This window comes from Erpetoichthys calabaricus, chromosome 11 (assembly GCF_900747795.2).
Source record: "Erpetoichthys calabaricus chromosome 11, fErpCal1.3, whole genome shotgun sequence".
NCBI classification, from domain to species: domain Eukaryota; kingdom Metazoa; phylum Chordata; class Cladistia; order Polypteriformes; family Polypteridae; genus Erpetoichthys; species Erpetoichthys calabaricus.
Genome location: NC_041404.2, coordinates 155,702,375 through 155,722,716, shown reverse-complemented (window position 1 = coordinate 155,722,716; position 20,342 = coordinate 155,702,375). Strand labels below are relative to the sequence as shown.

The 20,342-nt window shown below is 40.8% G+C and overlaps 1 protein-coding gene across 1 annotated transcript in view; it reads left to right on the top strand.

The window, feature by feature from the left end:
• Positions 1 to 19,530, top strand: part of emp2 (epithelial membrane protein 2) — an 83,446-nt gene extending 63,916 nt beyond the window's left edge. Inside the window, exons 3-5 of the mRNA XM_028814385.2 lie at positions 3,209 to 3,299; positions 8,278 to 8,418; positions 15,866 to 19,530. Of these exons, the coding sequence (XP_028670218.1) occupies positions 3,209 to 3,299; positions 8,278 to 8,418; positions 15,866 to 16,035 (402 nt within the window). The 3' untranslated portion in view covers positions 16,036 to 19,530. The remainder of the gene's footprint in view (positions 1 to 3,208; positions 3,300 to 8,277; positions 8,419 to 15,865) is intronic.
• The last annotated feature ends 812 nt before the right edge of the window (positions 19,531 to 20,342 follow it).

Below are 20,342 nucleotides of genomic sequence, written 5' to 3'. Positions count from 1 at the left end.
TTTAAAATTTACTTTCCATATACAGTGCAGTACACTGCTCCTCTTTCTTACTTTGTTTATGTGTGTATATATGGCATATACATATATAATATATACAGTGTATAATATATATATATATATATATATATATATATATACACATACATATATAACATATATATATACAGTATATATATATATATATATATATATATATATATTTGCAGTTGGAGATCCACGAAGGGAGAAAAAACGAATCACGTATCATAAAATAGTTTTATTCCTGAGCTTTCAACCCCTATCAGGGGTCTTCATCAGAGGATAATGCTTAGACTTACAAGAATCAAAGGCAATATATAGCAACACATTCAGTGGGGGTTGGGGGGTTTGGGTGGGTGGAGGTGACTAAGTCAGTATGATCAAGGGGGGGGGGGTTGTACAGTTTAATTATTGTGTACATGTCCTTCTTAAGTTGGCGTATGCTGGATTTTGATAGGTAAAATTTATTGCATTGCTATGTATATTCTGATTCTTACCAAAACGCATCATGATTATCTGAGGATATTTACTAACGTAGTTAAATTTTTTTCCTAAAGTAACGAAATTGTACTTTAACTTTTTTTACTTTTTTTTATTAGTTTTCATCACAAATACTTTTACTTTTGCTTAAGTACATTTTTGTCCAAGTAATAATACATTTTTAGCATTCTTTCTGTCTATGATTATATTATATTATATTATATTATATTATATTATATTATATTATATTATACTATCAAATCGTCTCAAACCTTTTTTCCTGGTGAGTGTCTCAACTACTAATATTATATAATATAATAAACATCTACACATGGAAGTGTGTGTGTCTGTCTTTACGGCCCAGAAGTGCGAGACCACAGCATGAAGCTCAAAGAGCCGGCAAGGCTGCCCCAAGTTAAACAGAAGAAAGAAGTATGTGACTACAGCATGAAGCTGAAAGAAAGTGACTCCGTCACCAAAGTAAAACTGCCGATGAAAGACAAACTTGTTTAGCCGCTGATAGACAAGGGGGGCGAGGACATCGGCAAAACGAAACTGCCGACTCTGCATTTCAATTTCTGATGATTTCAATAGTTTCTAGGAGCCTTGGCTATTTACAGCATGGGCTTACACAGATAATATAATATAATATAATATAACTAGCCGACGCCCGCCGTAGCAAACGGCGGTGTAAGAATAGGAACGGAAAACAGTGAGAAAGGAATTCAGAAATCAGGTAGAAATAAATACTTGTTGAAAGACGCAGTGTGCATGTAGGACGTACTGTTGGAATAGTTTGCCGCTGGAGTGCAAAATACTAAATGTAGTCCTCATTGCTAATCTGTACATGTAAAATTGGTATTGAGTAAGCCTTATTCGCTTGGCAGTTCTTTTATCGGGAACATGTTGTAAATCTTTGTGCCAGCCAATGTCTCCGTAAGGGAATAAAAGTGGGTAAACCATAGGATCGTAATTCATATTGAGCGTGGAAATCTGTTTACAGGAGTTGCGTATGGGATAGATGCAAATGTCCCTTTTGGCAGGCATTTCGCCATCTTCTCCAACGAAAATTGCTGCAATGTTGGGGCACTGTATCGTCGTAAATCCTGCCCAGGGTTTTCCTTGAAAACCATTCGTACAGATACTGTTGGATTGGACTGAGCGATTTCATGCATGTGTTTGTATGATTTAGCGAAGCGGTTGATGGTTCTGAGCATGGAATCTAGCTGGAGAAGTACATTTTCGCTGCATGCAGAGTTTGCTTTATTTTGTAATGTTTGCTGTGTAAGAAGCTGTTGTAAAGACACAGGTGGCTCCTACAGAGGTGGTAAAGCTACTTTACCGTTGTGGCAGCACCTCGAGTACTTGTTGGATGTATTACACTCAGCAGGCCAGTATAGTGTATGACATGGAAGAGGACGAATAGGAATCGAGAAATGCCGTGTCGGCTGAGAGTGGGCGGGACCGATTTTGAAGTGGAAGCAGGATGAACCAGAAGAGAAATATATATAAGAGATATAATATAATAATATAATAAAATATAATATCAATGCAGTGTCAAGGGTTTTTCCTGCCTTGTAGCCAGGGCTGCCAAGAAAAGCTCCACTCCTTCTGCCCCTAAACTGGATGTGCCTTGAGAATAGATACACATACACTATCGTATTCTGTCCAACTCCAGCTTATTCCTCTACTGTCCTGTAGGTCCTTATTTTGGAGGTAGGTATTTGTTTGAAATTTAGTTTCATTTCCATTGCTCATCTCACTGCACCCATTAAACCTGGCACACTATCCCATCTGGCAACAGGTCCCATGATATTTCATTAACATTTACATTGTGAGAAAAGCACTATATAAATGTAAAAAATTATTATTATTATTATTATTAATATTATTATATACCTGTTATATCATATTGATAATCACTCTTACAGTGTCACAATATTATATTTTGCTAGGAGTTGATTTGCTCAATCAGCTGGACATGCGACGTGAAGCCAACAACCTAGTGTTTTATGGTCCAGCACCTTAGCTCTTAAGCCATCACCAGTCTTTCACACTTAACATGTGCTGTCCTATAATCTATAAACTTTTTAATTTTTTCCTTCATCTCTCTTTACCGTTCATCTTGTAATCCTATGTTATTCATTCAGGTGCAAGAATCCTAGAAAGGATGACAGCCCGTCACAAAGCACATACGTGTACATGTGGAACGTCTTTAAGAAGTAGGAGGGCCAGAATGCCTACAGAGAAACCAGCTCCCCACAAGGAGAACATGCAGAGATCTGGCTGGAAAGCTCAAAGACATTCATAGAGTTGTCCCTACAGTAAGCCCCCCCCCCCTGCGTTGTCATTGCTTTGTGCTTAGGGACATTGTGCTGTTGGAAGGTGACCCTTTCGTCCCAGTAAAGCACAGATTAACTAAACCCACAAATCTTTAAGATGTTGCAGTCCCAGAGTACCTATAAAGAAACCACCACTCCACAGGGAGAACGTGTAGACGTCAGGTTGGAGGTCTGAGGCAGCAGGACCAGCCGCTGTGCCACCCTCTTTTCAGCTGTCGGAAAGCTTATTGTATTGGTTTTATAAAATTCTGTTTTGTAGTGAGCGGCACTGTACCAAATTAAGATTGACAGACGGGTCCATATAGCAGAGTCTTGGACTGATCATGTGGAAACCCAGCTAATGTTCATCTGTTACTTTCTTCCTGCAGGCCTGGTGGGTAACTGGAGATGTCTACACTGATATCTGGCAATTTTGTAATAGCACAAATTATTGTATTTCATACAGAGACTCATATGGGGGTAAGTAGGCTGTAAATCTTTGTTTTAACAATATGAATTATTACTTTCTGTCTAGGATGAACTGTGAGAGTCCATTTTATTTGCATATTGTGTAATATTGACTTTTTTCTGTCGTTACTTTTGAACTGCAAAATTGTTTATTAGTTTTGTTGGTCACTTTGAGATAATGGTACATAAAATTTCAATTAAAGTACATGGCAGCACCCTGGAGAACAGAGGACAGCTTCTCAGACCTTTGTGATTCGGTCATTGTGTCCAAATTCTTCACTTAACAGTATCAGGCTTGTTTTATTTGTGTTTATTAAGAACTTTAACTGACAATCTAATAGGAAATGATATTCTGTTAAAGACTGGCTTTCATTGGCTGCCATTATTAGAGCAAAACAGGCTATGGATATGCAGGTATTGTATGCAATAATTACAGTTTAGAGTCCTAGACAAAGACAAAAATAATTGTTTCAAAAGTGAATTTTCATTTCTTTTTTATGATGTCAGATCCCTTGCTTTGGAAAGATATCAGCCATCTATCAGTTTAAAGAGCATTTAAATTCACTTCAGGATAGAGGAGTGCTGGAGTTTATTGTGCCTTCAGACCCTTCACTTTTTACACATTTTGGTATTTTGCAGCCTTGTACTGAAATGATATTAATTCATTTTTCAAGCAATACTCAACACTCCAGCAATACAAAGTGAAAAACAGGGTTTTAATTTTGTTTTTAGAGAATTTATTAAAAATAAAAACCTGAAATATCCCATTGACACAAGTACTCACACTCTTTACTCAGTACGTAGCTGAAGCCCCTTTGGCAGCGATTCTAGCCTGAAGTCTTCTTGGGTTTGAGATGACAAGCTTCACACACCTGCATTTGGAGATTTTTTGCTATCCTTCTCTGCAGATCCTCTCAAGTTCTGTCAGGTTAGATGGAGACCATCAGTGGACAGCTGTTTTCAGGTCTGTCCAGAGTGGGTTCAAGTTTGATCTCTGGCTGGACCAGTCAAGGACATTCCTTAAGCCACTCCTGTACTGTCTTTACTTAGTCTTTAGGGTCATTGTCCTGTTGGAAGGTGACCCTTCAGCCCAGTCTGAGATCATGAGCACTCTGGGATAGGCTCTCATTAAGGATATCTCTGTGCTTTGCTTCATTCGGCTTTCCCACAATCCAATGCAGTCTCCCAGTCCCTGCCACTGAAAAACAATCCCACAGTGTGACTGTGCTTCACCACTGGAATGGTGTCTGTCTGTACAGACAGCAAGTGGGCTGGATATTGAACCCTAGAGCCATCAGTGAGCATTTATAAGCACTGCACTATGCATAATAAATAGTGTGTTTTATTTCATTTTCTGTGAAGTTGATTAGATTAAGTGAGTTTAGGGAAATTAATGAATTAATACATTAGTTGTCTATACAGACAGCCTGGGAATTGAACCCAGATCCCCGGAGCAATTGGACATCAGTGATAGTTACAGTGGCAGATATGAAATAAAGTGCACTTGTGAATCTGATGAGATTATGTGACTTTAGGAAAATGAAAGAATGAATAAATTATCTGTCTGCACAGGAAGGACTAGGCTAGCAATTGAGCCCACAATCCCCATGGCCATGAGAAAGTACTGATGAACACTCTCTCTCTTATATTAAAATCACTTTATTTTATTTTATTTTAATCTCTGTGAACTTGATGAGATTAGAGGGTGTTTAAGAAAATAAACCATTCAATAAATTATTCCTTGACAGATATTCTGTCGAGGCTGGCAATTGAACTCAGGTCCTTAGAGCTTTGAGAAGGCAGTAACAATCTCTGTGCCACCCATAATTAACTTATTTTATTTTATCCTTTGTAAACCTAATAACATTAAGTGAGTAATGGAGAAGGAATGAATAAACATATTATCTAATATTTGTTCAGGGTTTTCTTGTAGTATTCACATTTTTGTATTTTTATTCTGGTTTATGGTCTGTGACAGATAGAGGCTCTGTCGACCCCCTGAACCCTCAGACCAGATGTCAGACACCAGATAAAAGTCCAATAATAATATTTATTATTATAAATAAGTGCACAAAGCACCCTCCTCTCCACAATACTCAATAAATCAATAATCACTATAATAAACAATACTCAATCCTCCACTCCCAGACGCTTAGCCACCCTGCCTCCCAACTCAGCTCAACGCTCTGGTCTCTCACAGTCCTTTATATAGTCTGTGACCCGGAAGCGTTTCTCTCTCTCTGTCCATGTGACTGTGAACACTTCCGGGTCAGATAAAAGCTCCTTTTCTTCAACCCGGAAGTGTGTTATTCGCTCTGTCGCCGTGACTAAGACGCACTTCCGGGTTATAGGTGAAACAAAAGTCTCTGGGCCTTCCTGCAGCATCCCCTGGAGGTTCCCATGGTATCCAGCAGGGCTGTGATGAAAAACTCCACTGTCCATGATGCCCTGCTGGAACTCGGGGCACCACTATGTTGCAGGCAGGGCTCCACCTGGTGGCTTGGGGGTATTGGCCGGGATGAACGGCCGGCCATATTCCACAGGGCTTATTATATTTCAATGTTTTGTATATCCTGTACTAATCTATATTTAGTATTTATGCAGGTATCATTTGTATTCAGTATTTTATACATCTTGTTGTTCTTTCTAAATTTTCTTTGAAGTGCTTTTATCCAACGGAATGACTATAATATATACAGTAAATATTACAGTCAGTCATTCTCCAACCCGCTATATCCTAACACAGGGTCATGGGGGTCTGCTGGAGCCAATCCCAGCCAACACAGGGCGCAAGGCAGGAACAAACCCCAGGCAGGGTGCCAGCCCACCGCAGGACACACACACACACACACACACTAGGGACAATTTAGGATAGCCAATGCACCTAACCTGCATGTCTTTGGACTGTGGGAAGAAACCCACGCAGACACGGGTCAAACATGCAAACTCCATGCAAGGAGGACCCAGGAAGTGAATAAAGGTCTCCTTACTGCAAGGCAGCAGCGCTACCCACTGTGCCACCGTGCTGCCCCACTATATAAATAAATTATTATTATTATTATCTGTGTATAAGGACAGTGAGCAGACATGAAGTTGAACTCCGGTCCCTAGAGCTGTGTGTGAGCAGTGAAAAGCACATCATTATCCATAACAAATATCATTTATTTTATTTAATTTCTTATGATGTTGATCGTACTGAGTTTAGAAAAATAGATAAATGGATGTACACGGTATGGCCTGACCATCACACCTACATGAGCTTGTTGAACACTCCATTTCAAAACCATAGGCATGTATAAGGAGCTGGCGCCTCTTTAACGGGAAGGCAGCCTATCAGATTTTAGAATGTGTCTGTGGGAATTTGTGCCCATCCAGAAAAAAGAGCATTAGTGAGGACACATGGTGGATGAGAAGACGTGGTTAGCCATCAGCGTTCAAATTCATCCTGAAGGTGGTCAGTAGGACTGAGGTCAGGGCTCTGTGCACACTACTTGATGTTCCCCATGTCTTTTTGGACCTGGCTTTGTACATGGGGGCACAGCTGTGCTGGAACAGAAAATGGCCTTCCCCAGAGTGTTTCCACCAAGTTGGAAGTGCACAATTGTTTAAAATATCTTTGTATGCCGTAGCATTAACATTACATCTCTGGGTCACTACATATATAGTGGTGGACACCTTGAAGATGGAAGGACCGGGAGAGAGACAATACATCCCCTGGAACACGAGAGGGCAGCCCCCCTGGTTTGCATCGGGGCCACGGGATTGGAGCTTGGAACCTCAACTCTGCTGGAGCCCGTGGCCACTGCCAGGGGGCACCTGGATAATTGCAGAGCCCTGGACGGTAGCACTTCTGCTTGAGGTCACCTGGAGTACTTACGGGAGCCCAAGCAGCACTTCCGCCACACCCGAGAGTGCTGCAAAAAGCTAATGAAAGTGTACGTGGAGCACTTCCGGGTGCAGTATAAAAGGGGCCGCCTCACTCCATTAAGGGAGCCGGAGATGGGAGGTGGAGGACAGGGCTTCTGTGGAGGAGTTAAGGTGGCAGAAGAAACATAGAAGTAAGAAAGAGAAAGAAGAGAAAAGACGGGACTGAGTAATATTTGTAGGGATTTGGTGCTGTGTAAAGGAAAGAAAAGCAAATAAAGCGTGTGTGCTTGGGACTTGTGTGTCAATGTGCCTGTCTGTGTCGGAGCTGATCTTCCACAATATAAATATTATAACGACCCAGGAGTGTGTGAGATGGTGGAATGGAGTTAGTCACTTTACACCACAGTGGTGGGATGGGGTCCTAAAAGTTAAAGTTGGCTTCTTCAGCTGTCACTTCCGTCACACCGCTCAGGTTTTCAGCATCAACACCAATTTTTCGCTGCTTTGTCCACTGATACACCCCAACTTGTTCTACCTCAGTCTGCTCACCCAGAGTCAGAGGTAAGCCAGATGCCACACTTTTCCCCAGCTTAGTGAGCCACCTCAAAGCTAGCGTCCACTTTCAAGGCTCACCGGTGGCCATGCATCAGGGCTGATGGGCTTTAGCAGCCAGTAGATATTATCAAAGTGATTCTTTAGTTGCTCAAGGGGCTATTTTTATAACCAGCTTCTCCAGGTATAGAACAGTACATGGCAACATGAGGAGTCTGGACCCAGGGAAACTACGTAATTTTCCATCATTTCAGCCAGTAACAAGGGCAGTAACTGAACCCAGGTTAGATTTGTGATACTACAGCACCATACTTTTTGTGAAGTCCAGTCTGCATATTCTTTAATTTGTAGGATGAAGGGAGAAGAAGAAGGATGTCAATATTGACACCAGCGGACAAAGAAACAGGCAGATAGGATCACATGATTGACTAGGGATGTGACATACACTGTGCTAGTGATCAGCTAATGGTGACTGCCATAATGAAATTGGTGGAAAAAAGGCAAGGTATTTATCTGGGAAATGCATTATCTGGACCGTGTCTCAAGTGGATTTTTATACTTCATTTTACAGGTTATATTGAAGCAATCCAAGCAACGATGATCCTCGCCACCATCCTTTGCTGTGTTGCTTTCTTTGTCTTCATTCTTCACCTTTTCCGATTGAAGCAAGGTGAACGATTTGTGTTCAGCGCCATTATTCAGCTCTTGTCGTGTAAGTCACTCTTCTTTAACAAAGCGTTCTTGAAGCTCATTGCCCCAGAGCATTACCAGGTGTAAGAAGGGATGTCACAGTGTGCTGCTCTTCAAAAGGACTTTGTCCTTAAATAGTGGCACCATTAACTCTACAGCATATGGCAGATTTTTTAAGATAGTCATTTCCTGGTATAATTAATTCTTATTATTCAGGTCTGAAACTTGTTCCTTTTCTGCTAAAACAATTCATTTTCAGATATTGGATATTTGAATTTTGTGTACTTTGGAAGCATTTGTGCTGTTATACAGGTTGTTACTTCTAGGGTTTTAATTACAAGTTTAACTCCAAATTTTTTTTGGACTCATTATTATTCCCCTCCTTAATCCACAATAAATTCTGACTCAATGCAGTGCCTTCTGGGTACTTTTTGACCCGATTCTGTCACCCCCTTTTAGGAGCACTGGACATTATGTTTTTCATCACAAACCTGTTTTTATTGACTGATCATCTTAACCTGTATTACCAATGATCCTAAGTTTTCGAACAGATGACATTTAGGATGTCTATATGGGTTGTGAACAGACAAATGAAAATAAAAAATCCACTAAAGTATACAAGGGAGACCCAAACATTTCTGGATTTGTTCAATAGCATAGTAGTAGGGTTTAGTTCTTTAATATGTTGCTAAGTATCATATCATATACCTACAGACTGGTTAATCAGTCCGCCGAGAGGCATTGAACTGAGTTGATTGAATGTGCATTTCCGCCATTGTACATGTGACTTCAGTGATATTTTTTCTCCAAGCCACCTTGGCAGATTTCATCCATTCATCCATTTTCCAACCCGCTATATCCTAACTACAGGGTCACGGGGGTCTGCTGGAGCCAATCCCAGCCAACACAGGGCGCATGGCATCAAACAAACCCCGGGCATGGCGCCAACCCACCGCAGACCATGGCAGATTTTCAAGAGACAATGATGATCGTGTTCTTTTCATGTTACTGAAATTTTTCATAAAGATTTTCTACCGAATGAACAGGCTGTTAATAAAAGACATTACTTTGAACTGCTGAAGCATCAATGGGAAAGCATCAGGAAATAAATATATGAAGAAGTGGTGCGTGCAAAACTATATTTTGCACCACAATAACTCACGTGAACTCACTACGTTTATAAAATGTTTTTGACAGAAAACAACTGTGTTTGTTGCTTTGCACCTGCCGTATTTACCAGATCTTGCTCCCTGTGGCCTCTTTTCTGCTCTTGAAATTAAAGTTGACATTAAAGAGAAGACGTTAAAGACCCTAAAGATAGGGTGGGAAGCTCAGTCATCCGGGAGGGGCTCAGAGTAGAGCTGCTGCTCCTCCGCATTGAGAGGAGTCAGATGAGGTGGCTCGGGCATCTGATCAGGATGCCTCCTGGACGCCTCCCTGGTGAGGTGTTCTGGGCACGTCCAACCGGGAGGAGGCCCCGGGGAAGACCCAGGACACGCTGGAGGGACTATGTCTCCCAGCTGGCCTGGGAACGCCTTGGGATTCCCCCGGAAGAGCTAGAAGAAGTGGACGGGGAGAGGGAAGTCTGGGTATCTCTGCTCAAGCTGCTGTCCCCGTGACCCGACCTCGGATAAGCGGAAGAGGATGGATGGATGGATTAAAGAGAAGAAGATTTTCTAACATGGAAAAAACCCAGGAAAAAGCAGGGGTTTGTAGGCACGGTAACAAACGGTGAGTACAGGAATGTTTCCAGGAATAGGAGAAGCACCAGGAAAAGTGTATTGCATCTCAAGGAGAGTATTTTGAAGGGGGCTAAAAGAGAACTGCTGAATGTTTTATAATAACAATTAACAATTTAACAATTCTGGTTCCCCCGTCCCTTGTTATGGTGGGTCAAAATTGACTCGAAGGACAGGCCAGTGTTCAAAATATGTAGCAGTTGTACAAAAATGTGACGTTTAGAAACTGTTTTGCTTTTTGTAAAGTTAAGGTACTTTACTTAAAGCCTGCAAATTTCTGAGATGAAAGTATGATGTTTAAGATGTTTTATGAGTGGTGAACAAACAAACTACCTTAAATAAGCAGAAAACACTTTTGTTCTATCGAAACACTAGCAGATAAACTTTGTGAGCAAAAACTGAGAGAACAAGAGGATCAAAACCAAACGTTTACACGTAAAAAGAGCATAATGACAAACTTTGAATATTTCAGAGATTTGGTATCCACGGATCGGTTAAGGATTTGCACTCATAGCCGTCCTTTTAACCTGGCGCATCAATTACACATTGGTCCTGACCTCAGTGGCCACGCCCATAGCAACACTGTAAGCAGACCTAACAACAGAAATAAACACTGCCAGCATTCGTGGAACCTAAATCATACCAAATCATGACACCATTAAAATCAAAGGTGGGTCAAAACTGACCCAAAAGCATGGCAAGGTAAAAAGCTGTACAGCTTTTTTTTTACTTTTTATTAATTTGGGGAAATGTGCCAAATGTCACAAAGTTTTATTTTGCACAGGTCAAATGTAGGGTGCTTTTTACTAATTTTCAAAGACAAAAAAAAGGGTTGAATTTGAGCCAAACATGTTATGATGGCTAAAAGAAACTGATTCTGTGTTTACATTTAAATTGCAGTTTTGTCACCTTTATCTTTGAACAGCCTCTTCTCTTATTTAACTTGCAGATTTTTTTACAGCTACCCTTTTGCCTATTTTCTTAATTCATTAAATTTTGTAATTATCAGGTAAGAGATTTTTTAAACATTTCCATGGCCTTTTTTCTCTTTTTCTATTGCCTCTAATTATAACACATGCAAATGTAGCTTTGTCTGGTGTATGTAAGCTGGCATTTGATAACTCTTCCTTATAAAAATGAGTTGGGTAATATAAAAGAACATTAGAACACTCTAGACGAGAACAGGCCATTCAGCCCAACAAAGCTCGCCAGTCCTATCCACATATTTCTTCCAAAAAAACATCAAGTCGAGTTTTGAAAGTCCCTAAAGTCTTACTGTCTACCACACTACTTGGTCTCTTATTCCAAGTGTCTATCGTTCTTTGTGTAAAGAAAAACTTCCTAAAGTTTATGAGACATTTACCCTTAACAAGTTTCCAACTGTGTCCCAGTTGTGGACGATATGGGCGCTGTTGCCCCTTGAAACCCACCAGACAGACGTCCAGGACACACTTGTAAAGCACCAAGAAGAATGTTAATATCCATCCATCCATCCATCCATTTTCCAACCCGCTGAATCCGAACACAGGATCACGGGGGTCTGCTGGAGCCAATCCCAGCCAACACTGGGCACAAGGCAGGAACCAATCCTGGGCAGGGTGCCAACCCACCACAGGACACACACAAACACATCCACACACCAAGCACACACTAGGGCCAATTTAGAATCGCCAATCCACCTAACATGCATGTCTTTGGACTGTGGGAGGAAACAGAATGTTAATATTTTTCTTCTAATACAGTGCACAAAGCACCACAATCGCCACAATTCTCCAATAATATTACAATAATCACAATAATCCTCCACTCCCAATAGCTCCGTCACTCTACCTCCCAACTCCAGCTCTCCTGCTGGGTCTTCACCGGTCCTTTAAATAGTCCATGACCCGGAAGTGTTCCTTCTCTTTTTCCGGGTCAAATGCCACATCCTCAGTCCTCAAGTAACCCGGAAGTACTACGGGCTTCCGTCCTCGTGACTCCAAAGTACTTCTGGGTTGTAGTAAGAGTAGAAGTCCCCAAGTTCTTTGTGAGCTACCCCTGGCGGCACCCATGGCACCCAACAAGGCTGAGGAAACGGACTCCATGTCCCAAGATGCCCTGAGGGAATCCGGGGAGACCGTTGCTGTCCAGGGGAGCTGCCACCTAGCATCCCGGGGAAGGCAGTGTCCTGAAAAGGCTGCCTCTACTCCCTTCTTTCCGTTCTAGGATGTCCCGGAAGGACTGAACCGCCAGCCATCCTTCACACTGTGTTCTTGATGAACTCATTTTAAAATAACAGTCCCGATCCACTGTACTAATTCCCTTCATAATTTTAAACACTTCAATCATGTCACCTCTTTTCTTCTTTTGCTTAAACTGTAAAGGCTCAGCTCTTTTAATGTTTCCTCATAATTCAACCCCTGTAGCCCTGGAATCAGCATCGTCGCTCTTCTCTGGACCTTTTCTAGCGCTGCTGTGCCCTTTTTGTAGCCTGGAGATCAAAACTGCACACAGTACTCAAGATGAGGCCTCACCAGTGCATTATAAATCTTGAGCAGAACCTCCTGTGATTTGAACTCCACACACCGTGCTATATAACCTGACATTCTGTTAGCCTTCTTAATGGCTTCTGAACACTGTCGGGAAGTCAATAGCTTAGAGTCCACTATGACTCCTAAATACTTCTCATAAGGTGAAAGAAGAGGGATGCTTCACACCTGGACAAACTGGTGAGGAAGGCAGGCTCTATTTTAGCTGGATAGTTTGACATCAGTGGCAGAGCGACGGGCGCTGAGCAGGCTCCTGTCAATAATGGAGAATCCACTGCATCCACTAAACAGTGTCATCTCCAGACAGAAGAGCAGCTTCAGCGACAGACTGCTGTCACTGTCCTGCTCCACTGACAGACTGAGGAGATCGATCCTCCCCCACACCATGCGACTCTTCAATTCCACGGGGGGTAAACGTTAATATTATACAATGGTATTGACTGTTATACCTGCCTTGCACTCTCCACCTTGCATTTTTTAACTTGCACTGTGTTTTTTTTATCACTCTTTAATTAATATTGTTTCTATCAGTATGCTGCTGCTGGAGTATGTGAATTTCCCCTTGGGGATTAATAAAGTATCTATCTATCTATCTATCTATCTATCTATCTATCTATCTATCTATCTATCTATCTATCTATCTATCTATCTATCTATCTATCTATCTATCTATCTATCTATCTATCTATCTATCTAATCACCAGAGTCTACCCTTGAACATTTTGTTGTCTACATTTCTGAAGCACTGACCTGCTGAGTTTTGCATGTTATTCTTTTCTTCAGTATCCATTGATACTCCTTTGTGTGTGCTTGTCTATTTGGTCTTTTGTCTTCTTTTTTGTGCTTTCCCTTTTTTCCCCCACTGGGACGAGTTGTTACCTCTTTGGGAGGTAGTTATTTAGTTAGGCACTCGCATCTTTCTACATTGGGACCAATGAGCGAAGCAAACCCTTGTAGGTTAATCCATTAGGCCTGTTTGTTTAGATTGTTTTTCTAGTCTAGTAATGGAGCCTTTCATGGCTTTGTAAGAACAGGTAATATTCTTATGATTTGTATTCTTCTCTCTTTAAAAATTATGATGAACAAGTCTCAATATATGTCTTTATTTTATTATGCCTGACAGAAGAGGGATGGAGACGTGTGGGCAAAACTATACCTTTGCTCCCAGTCCCTGCAAAAAATGAGCATGATACTGAGTACATTTATTTTTCTTGGCTTTTCCAAATGGTCACATTAGGAAGAAAATAAAAAAGAAAAAGTCTTTTGCAGACAGATTCTTGATGCCTAGTGAAACAGCATTTGTACAACAGATTTTGCAGCAGCATTCGGCAACTTGGCAGGTGTGACTCAAGAAGGTGGTCCTGAGGCACTCACTACCCCTAGGCGCTTACAGCTGTTACCAGTGTCACCTTCAAGTGCCCTGCCATCTGCGAAATAGGAGGCAGCAGTGGACTAAACAAGTGGCACGATCAGCCCATGCATTTAATGTCTGCAGATATCATCCCTAATGAGTGCATGAGCCGCCTGGCTGCTCAAACGTCTGTCATGATAGGTTTTTGAGTTCATTTATAATTGATGGCTGTGCCTAAAGGGATCTTGGAGCAGTGTGAGCAATGCTTTGGGAATTTCTAGCCTAACTTTTTCTGAGAACCAGTGTGGGTGAAGCACACTGTGAAGCTGCTGAACTACTCATTTGAAGCCATATAAGGGGTACGACTGGGTGGATCAGTTAGCTATGAATTGTCGCTTGGTGCCACAAGGCTGAAGGTTTCAGTCACTTGCCTGGATCTGCCAAGCCACTCAATGTGATGGCATGCAAATTACTAAACGTTCATGGATAGCACTTTGGGAGTTTCCTCTATTGGTTTTTCCTGTATCGGAGGTGCTATATAAATTAAATTACTTATCCACTTTAACAGTAAAGTACTTTGTCAAGTTTTAGGCAGAACCAAATGAACATACTGTAACTTAACACAACATGTTCAAATCTATTTAATCCAGTCCATGGTGATAGGAGTCAGAATTTTTTTTAGGTGAACCTTAGAAAAACCCAAGTAGGTGATGGGAGAACAGACAAGCTCCAAATGGGCAATGTCTGGGTGCAAAACTGGAAGTCAAGTTGCTGGGGGCATTGAGACAGCAGCACGAAGAGCTACACCTCGGCACCCTGGATGACAGTGGAACCCATTTGAGAGGGGCCTTAAGCAATGTTGGCATGTAAATTTTATAGAACCTATACACCAGTAAAGTATGCACAGGATTTTAATATCTAAGGGTTAAAAAATTGCAAAATAAGTTTTTTTTTAAATAAAACCTTTTAAAAGCTGTTTACTCTGCCTATAAAAAGTATTCAACCTTATCATGGAATTGTGCCTTAATATAGATGCTTTATAGTGCCCCATGTGTGAAGTCCTATCTGCACATGGACAGCTGCTTTAAGCAAAAGCACTTACTAGCTTAGCATAAGCAGAGCAAACGGTTAAGCTACCCCTGCGCCAATCACCAAAGCAGGTGCCCGTTCACCACACTGTCACTGCTGAAAGCGTCTTTTTCTTAGCTGCTAACCCCTCTAGAAATATGGCAATCACCTACACCAGGTGCTCTCATCACTGTACCTTGAATGTATAATTATAAAGATTCCTGTGTTTGTTATTTTGGTTCACAGTTACTGTTAACTGTACTGTTTATAAGAGTTTCAGATATCTGCTTTATGGTGCCCCACGTGTAGAGCCTCACCTGCACGTGGACAGCTGCCTCAAGCAGGGAGAATTACTAGCTGTGCACAGGAAGACCAAACCGGTTGTCTTCAGGCTTGAGTTGTGCCAATCACCAAAGCAGGTGCCCACTCACCACGCTGCTTTGTATAGCAGTTGTTTAAAAATATACACAGAATGTGTTGAAAATGGGATAAAAAGAGTCATCCCCTAATCATCCCCTGTCTCTAACTGGCTAACTACCTCTCACCACTTCACCGCCTAACAAAAAAATTAAATCCACTGGGATTCAAAGTTGCATAACAATAAAATGTGAAAACGTCCAAGGAGGTGAGCACTTTTCACTGGCACCGTATGTCAAGAAGTTTTCCAGGTCTTGTTATTGGGTCGCTCTGACCTTTAACTCACTCAGTAGTAATTGTAAGCAGACCACCGCCTGCGTTATCTGCAGTTACTAATTTCTCTTTTTTGTTTTCTTCTTTTTCAAGCTCTCTGTGTGATGATTGCAGCCTCCATTTATACCGACCAGTACACCACATTCCACAGCGGCTTCAACGAACAAGGAACCTTTGGCTATTCCTTCATTTTAGCTTGGATCGCATTCCCTTTCACCCTGATCAGTGGGATTATGTATCTAGTGTTGAGAAAACGCAAATAAGAAAGGAGATAAGAATACGATGCAAATAAGAATACAACTGGAGACCAAAGTGAAATATATATATATATTGTATATATTTTTCAGCACTCTGAAACTACATTGACCAATACTATTAAGAAAGTATGTTAATAATTGCATACTGAAAAAAGTAAATATGGTATATATTTAACTCTTTTTTTTTTTTTAACTAATACATATAATGTAATCCATTTTATTGGAGAAAAAAAAGACACACCTGATAAAATAAATGAAATTGTTAGCATTGTAAAAGTGAGTAAATGGGTTTAATAAAAACTATTAATATTATAGAATGGGAAATAACAGTACATTCTCCATTTGGCTTTAGACACTAAAAACAAATAGATCCCAAAATGACTCAATTGGCTCACCCTTCTACAGTGTCTTCAGAAATTTTCAGACCCCTTGGCTTTGTACACATTTCCGTATATTGCTGCCTTGTGCTAAAATCATTTAAATTCATGTTTTCCCTCATCAAACAAAACTCAATACCCCAGGTTGACAACACAAAAACAGGATCTTACATATTATTATAAAATTTCTATAAAATAAAAAACAAATATCCCATTGACACAAGTGTTCAGACCCTTTACTCAGCATTAGTTGAATCCCCTTTGGCAGCGATTCCAGTCCTGTGTCTTCTTCTTAGGATACGACAAGCTTCTGACATCTGGATTTGGGAATTTTCTGCCATTCCTATCTGTCTTATCCTGTCTATCCTAGCAGGGTGGAATGGTGGCTCTGAAGCTAAGGATCTGCGCCGGTAATCAGAAGGTTGCCGGTTTGAATCTTGAAAACGCCAGAAGAGACTCTGAGCAAGGCCCTTAACCTGCAATTGCTTCATGCTGGTGTTAATCTGCATCTAGCCCTACAAGCAGGTCCTCCAACTTACATGGAAAACTTGGGGGTTGCTGGCAGGATTGGCACTCCAGCCACTGTAAAAACCTCACACTGTTGTAGTGTGGTGCTGAGGTGTCACCCGCTGCACCCGGGTCCCAATCCAGGTGGTTTGGTGTGTGGTAGGTGTGGAATTGCGCTATCAGCACATGCTCCCAACCTCAATCTCTATCTGCAGGTCCTCGCAAGCTGTGTCAGGTTGGATGGAGATCATCAGTGGACAGCTATCGTCAGGTCTCTCCAGAGATGTTTGATTGGATTGGGCCACTCAAGGACTTTCCTAAAGTTCACCCTAAGCCTTTCCTGTATTGTCTTCCTTGTGTGTTTAGGGTCATTGTCCTATTGGAAGGTGAACCTATCGTCCCAATGATGAGCAGTCTGGGGCAGGTTTTCATTAAGCATATCTCTATGCTTTGCTTCTTTCAGCTTTACCTCAACTCTGACTAGTCCCCTACTCCCTGATGCTGCCTTCACCAGGCTTCACCATTGCAACAGTGTTGTGCAGGTGATAAGTGGTGTCTGTTTGACACTTAGAGTAAAGTTCAATCTTGGTTTCATCAGACCAGAGAATCTTGTTTCTTATAGTCTGAGAGTCCATTAGGTGCCTTTTTGCAAACTCCAAGCGTGCTTTCATGTTTCATCTAGCCACTCCGCCATAAAGGCCAAAGCGTGTTGCAGTGGTGGTTGTCCTTCTGGAAGTTTTTTTTTTCTACCGTCTTAATACAGGTTGTCTGGAGTTTGACTAGAATGATCATCGGGGTTTGGGTCACCTCTTTTATCAGCACTTCTCTCAAGATTTCTCAGTTTGGTTTGGGAGCCACCTCTTCTTCCATTTATGAATTATGGAGGCCTCTGTGGGAACCTTCAGTACTGCAGATTTTTTTGAACCCTTCCCCAGATCTGTGCCTCAACACAAATCATCCTGTCTCTAAGCTCCGCATTCAATTAACTTGGACCTCATGGCTTGGTTTTTACTCAACTTTGAGACCTTCCTAATCACATGCGATCAAATGAATTGACCACAAGTGGACTCCAAACATGGTGTAGAAACATCTCAACGGTAATCAATAGAATGGGATACACCTGAGCCAAATTTCAACCATCATACAAAAGGGTCTGAATAGTTAGGACAATGTCATATGTCAGTTTTTTTATTTTTAGTAAAATCTGCAAAAATTTCTAACATTTTTGACTACCACCCTTTCACCCGTGGAGGGAACATAATTCATATCTTTGCGAATAGTTCCCATGTTTGAGGACGACTCTCGGCGTTCCTCCTACACCTTTCTTTGGAATCGTCATGTATGTCAACCTCTCTTTGTATCACTTGACATTAGGAGTCCCTAATTACACTGTACTTACCATGTAGTTACCTGTATAATTACGGAGTAACTAAATGTTATTACTTTGTACTTACTGTGTAATACATTGCAACGCTATAGTTAAGTACACAGTTGTAGTTGTTATTCCACAATTTCTGTAAGTTTGTATGTGTATTAATTGTGGAATAACAATTACAGTGCTCAACCACAGCTGTACATTGTGTTACACAATAAATACAAGGTAATAACACCTAGTTACTCTGTAATTATACAGGTAATTACATGGTATGTACAGCGCAATTAAGGACATTTTAGCACAAGGCTACAACATAAAATGTGAAAAAACGAAAGGTCTGAAAGTTTTCTGAAGGCGCTGTGAGTTGGTATGTTGAGCTGGCAACTTACATGAGTGGATGAAGGAATTTCATTACAATCACCTTGGGACATTTCAGGGGTACCATTAGTGCTATTTCAGTGATTTATTGACTTTGTTATCTTAATGCGCCTCAGTGCAGCCTCCTCAGATTTTTTGTTGTTGCTCAAAACATTCCAAAGAAATTGCGTTTTTGATTTTTCTCCTGTTTTAAAGTTCACTTGTTTTTATAGTTTAGCTTATTTCTCTTTAGGTACATTTAAAATGGTTCGTTTTACACGCAAAGGCATGCTATAAACCATAGTTATTTAGTTAGAGATAGTGTTTTGACAATTCAAAAATATATTTAATTTAAAAAGTCGACCATGTCTGTTTCACCAGACAATGCCGAAAAAGAAAAAAAAAACTAATATTGTTCTTTGCCACTAAAAATACTAATTTCACCAAAAAGTATACATTATAAAGCATGTTTTTGGATGTTAACAATAAAAATTGCTCTTAAAACAATATTTCTGGGCTATGGATTCTTGAAACAGCAAAATACATTTAATACATGTGAGATCCATAAAAATTCCACTTTTCTTTCTCCCAATGTTTCCATGTACTATAAAAGTGTCCATACAAGTCTGAATGTTTTATGCATGGAAATGTCAGCTGGTGGTTTTGTGCCTGTAAATAGCCTCTTATAAAGTGGTGGACGAAGAAACAAAGACACAAAATGACTTGGTAAATAAACCATGTGGAAATGTAAATTTAGGTTTGTATTTATTGTAGCTTTCTTTTTTTATACAAATTGGAATGATAAGGATTTCACATTTTGTCACTGTTAGAAAAATAAGCAATTTTCTTATAAAAAGCATTATTAAAGTTAAAAAAAAAAAACAACTTTTTTGTCTCTGTCGTATTTTCTTTCATGTCCCATTATTCACATTTTATTGCAGGTTTATATTGATGTAACATGGTGATCTGCTATGGAAGGGATGACACAAATTGTAAGCCTTTTAGCATAGGAACAGTCAGGAATCACTCAGTCCAGAGTTGGTACTTACCTTGTGCATAATGCTGCTGGGATCAGCAATGCCCTCCTGTGACCGTAAACTGGACAACCAGGTTAGAAAATAGATGGACGGACAATAAGAATTGTTCACCGCAAGACAAGTGAAATTCTCATGAAATAGTTCAACGCTTACAAGAAGAACAGAAGCAACCAAGTCCATCCCTGGATTAAAGAGCAGCAACGGACCAAACATGGGAACTAAATCTTGGCCTACAATTCTGGCAGAAATCTCTGAAGTTACGGGACATCTCGGTATCCATTGTAGCCTGCCCAGCCGCATACTAGCAAACGTCAACATATACACCAGTGAAAAGTACCCTGACAGGAATTATTACCACCTGGTTTGGAAACAGCACACAGCAAGACCCCAAGGCTCTGTAGGGAATGGAACGGACATCACTAGCTGTACACTCTCTAACCTCCAGAACATCCACAGCAAACGGTGCTGGACCAGGGCAATGAAAATGATCAGAGATACCAGCCATCCCAACAATGGCTTCTTCTCCGTGCTGCGGTCAGGTAGACGGTGCCACTGCCTGAAGACAAGTTTAGAGAGATGGAAGAGAATCTTCTTTCCTGTACATCTGCATCCTAAATGAGGACAGTGTCCAGAGTTGTGTGATGCCTTACTGTAATTCTA